The sequence below is a fragment of the Sinocyclocheilus rhinocerous genome, unplaced genomic scaffold (genome assembly GCF_001515625.1).
Source record: "Sinocyclocheilus rhinocerous isolate Xijiao unplaced genomic scaffold, SAMN03320098_v1.1 scaffold1956, whole genome shotgun sequence".
NCBI classification, from domain to species: domain Eukaryota; kingdom Metazoa; phylum Chordata; class Actinopteri; order Cypriniformes; family Cyprinidae; genus Sinocyclocheilus; species Sinocyclocheilus rhinocerous.
The window spans coordinates 548069-551501 of record NW_015638932.1 but is presented as its reverse complement, the minus strand read 5'-3'; the positions used below and the strand labels follow the sequence as shown (position 1 = coordinate 551501).

General features: G+C 36.6%; 1 protein-coding gene across 1 annotated transcript; it reads left to right on the top strand.

The window, feature by feature from the left end:
• The first annotated feature begins 338 nt into the window (after positions 1-338).
• Positions 339-3112, top strand: LOC107750066 (motor neuron and pancreas homeobox protein 1-like). The gene is made up of 3 exons (XM_016565324.1): positions 339-768; positions 1469-1512; positions 2589-3112. The coding sequence occupies exons 1-3, from the start codon at positions 339-341 to the stop codon at positions 2961-2963; spliced, it is 849 nt and encodes a 282-aa protein (XP_016420810.1). The 3' UTR covers positions 2964-3112.
• The last annotated feature ends 321 nt before the right edge of the window (positions 3113-3433 follow it).

The window sequence follows — 3433 nt, the reverse complement described above, 5'->3', positions numbered from 1 at the left end:
ATGACTGAGATGTGAACGCGCAAGGAAGTTCAGAGAGCAGAGCAGATGAAAGAGATACAAGAGAGAGTGGTATTATATAGTACGATTAAGCGCTCGTATCATTTCTAGGCGAATTTTATTTTTCTGTGCGTAAAAGATTAACGGTAGGCTACTTTAGTAAATACTTTATGCGTCTCATGGTTCCAAATGGGCAAAAATTAGTTAGACTAAACTCTAAATATCTAAGTTATAAAAGAACAGAAAGTATCAGTAATCGCGATTAAAACGCATGTATCTGTGCGTAAAACGCAGCTATCCAAGTGTTTTCCTGCAACTCCAAATACCCTAAAAGCGTTGCAATGGAAAAATCAAAGAACTTCAGGATCGACGCCCTTCTGGCCGAAGAACCACATCGGGGGACCCGAGAAGCATCACCTGGACTGATCAGCGACAGCACGACGGGTAGCCCGGTGTCCTGCAGGCGCGCCGACACTCCGTCCCCCCGCGGGACCCCGGGTGCCATACACCTCCAAACCGGAATCATACCTAAACCAGGGCTGCTCAATCTTCCACACCCTGGACTCACTTCACTTCCAGGCATGTACACAACGCCCATGTACCCTATTTCAGCTTTGGGAGGTCAGCACCCTGCCTTGGCGTACTCGGGTTTTACGCAGCTGACGCAGCCGTATCCGGAGCAGCTGAAGGCAGCGGCAATGGCCGGATCTTTACCCCTGGAGCACTGGATACGAGCTGGCATCATGGTACCACGACTGCCCGATTACACCTGTGAGTGAAGTAACGTTCAGATGTGTGGGTATCAATCTGTTAAGTCACTAATGAACATTACATAATCCTTAGCAGATCAAAAGTTACTGTAATAATATACACTGACGACAAAAAAAGGTGTAGTAACAATTTTCACTCAGAAATCCTAGTAAATTTCAGAATTAAGAAACTGTGAAAAGAAACGGCAAGTGACACATTGAATTAAACGTGAAATTCTGAGTATTTTCTTGTAAAACGTACTCCAATAATGCTTCATTTTTACATTTTATAATAATCATGAAAGTTTTATGACATTTCTAAAATGTTTGTTGTTCATGAAATATGAGTGGATTACCATAACAGTTTTTAAACGTTCATTAATAATTAATTTAACGTAATGCTAATCTGTTCAAAAAGTTGATGTTCTTTTGCATATGAACAAGCCCATATGAATAATTAGTTATATCAGTAACCCAATGATATGTGAAGAATTGTATAATATTTATTAATATTTCAGTGTTATTCATGTTAAAAAAAAGGGTTCTATTTTCCTCCCCCCAAAAGAAATAATTCTTTATTCCAGTTTTGAACTACTCAGGATTCACATGAGCAAATTACAATTTTATGTAATTAAAAGCAACAAAACCATCTGATATTAATAGAAACATCTCTGGATGTTTTATCCAAATCATACATATGTTGTGTACCTCTATCATTATAGTATCATTACTGTTAAACACCAAATTTAGTGGCATTACCGCCATTGTCAGTTTGAAAGCAAATATTGTAAAAGCTCATGAAATCATTTTCAACATAATCAAAGGTGAGGAAAAGCAAACAGAGAGAGAGAGAGAGAGAGAGATGTGCTTACACACCTGTGACTCTTGAAAGACCTGGAGTTAATTTGTCACTAAGCAATTATGATGTTTATAACTCCTGTTTGATGGATTATTAAACTGAAATTATAGTGGTCACATGTGGCGAAATTAGTTTGCTGAATTATATAATATAGATATAATAGGTGCCCAAAAGGCAGTATCAGGAAATTATGACTATCTATACATTATTTCTAAATTTATTTACAATTAGAAATAATAATAGAATAACTAAACAGGGTAACCTATTTTTATAAATTGAAAGCAGAAATTTTAAATATATAATATAATCAAATAAACAACTATAATTTGTTGTGAACAAACCATTAGCCAATATATTTTACAATATTTAACAGACATTACAGTATATAGACATGATTGAAAGATTATATTATCCTTGGATATTTAAAGAAACGATAACTCAACAATAAAGTCATTTTGACAATGTAACTTAACAGTGGTTTATCTTGTGTTACCAGGATTTACACCAAACTGTAATAATATAATTTTATTTTTGGCTTCTTTATAAAGCCATAAACGTCAGCTCGATGGAAATTGTCTTTGTGTAAGAGAGATACTATAAACAAACACTTTAAACATACTGAAGTTCATCAATAAAATCCCAAAAGCGTTCATTGAATTTTCATTAAGTATTATATATGTAAAATGGTTACCATATTAACAGTATATACTATAGTATTTAAATAGCACTGAATATCCAATGCTTTTTACACTGGACAAAATAAATAGTAAAAATATCATGTTACTGTTGTGGTATTTAAATTCTACTCATTAGGATGGACTAACTAAATAAACATAAAACATTGATAAAACATACACCATATCACCATCACTGTAGTGTCTAAAAACCATGATTCCATAAATGATTTTGTATACTTCTCTATTGGTTTATTGGTAGAAAATGGTTATTTTGCTGCTAAACTTATGGGATTGTGTGTAAAACAGGTCAAGATCTGGTTCCAGAACCGCAGAATGAAGTGGAAACGCAGTCGTAAGACTAAAGAACAGGCCGCGCAGGTCGAGGTCGAACGTCAACGCGGGGCAACCAAATCGACCAATGAGAGGCCAGGAAGGGATGGCCGCAGGGCCATCGCTCAGAGTGTGGAGGAGCACGAGGAAGAGGATGATCTTGAGGAGGAGGAGGAGGAAGATGAGGAAGAAGGGCAACACAAATTCATAAACGACAACCTTAATGTACCACGTTGCACAGACTTTCTGCACCACACGTCTGCATTAGGATGCCACCCCGACAGCCCGTTCTCTGAGGATGACATGGAGGAGGTGGGAGGAAGTGATAGGAAGATTGGGGCAGGGTTATGAAAAGATATCCATATGGAAACTGAGACTGCATAACCTCACAGCAGCATTACAGTCCTGCGCTGTGGTCTGACTATGGCAACAGTAAAATTAAAGAAACAAGACTATAAAAGCCAACCCTTTAGCCACCAAAAGACACATGAAAAGCCATCCACCAGAATGAATTTCACTGATCCGCACCTGATGGTATTGGTAAGTACAGGTGTCAATGAAACTCGTACGGAGTAAACATTAAATATAACAAATAATAAATATTTAAGCTGTGTTCCAAAACTTGTAGACGGCAAAGGACATCACAGAATCTCTCTCTGTTATTTTGTCTCTATATATGTATGTACGCTCACATATTACCGTTCTAAAGTCAGGGGTCAACAAGATTTTTGTTTTTTTAAGGAAAGTAATACTTTTATTCAGCAAGGATGCATTAAATGATTAAAAGTGACAGTAAAGACTATTATAATGTTACAAATACA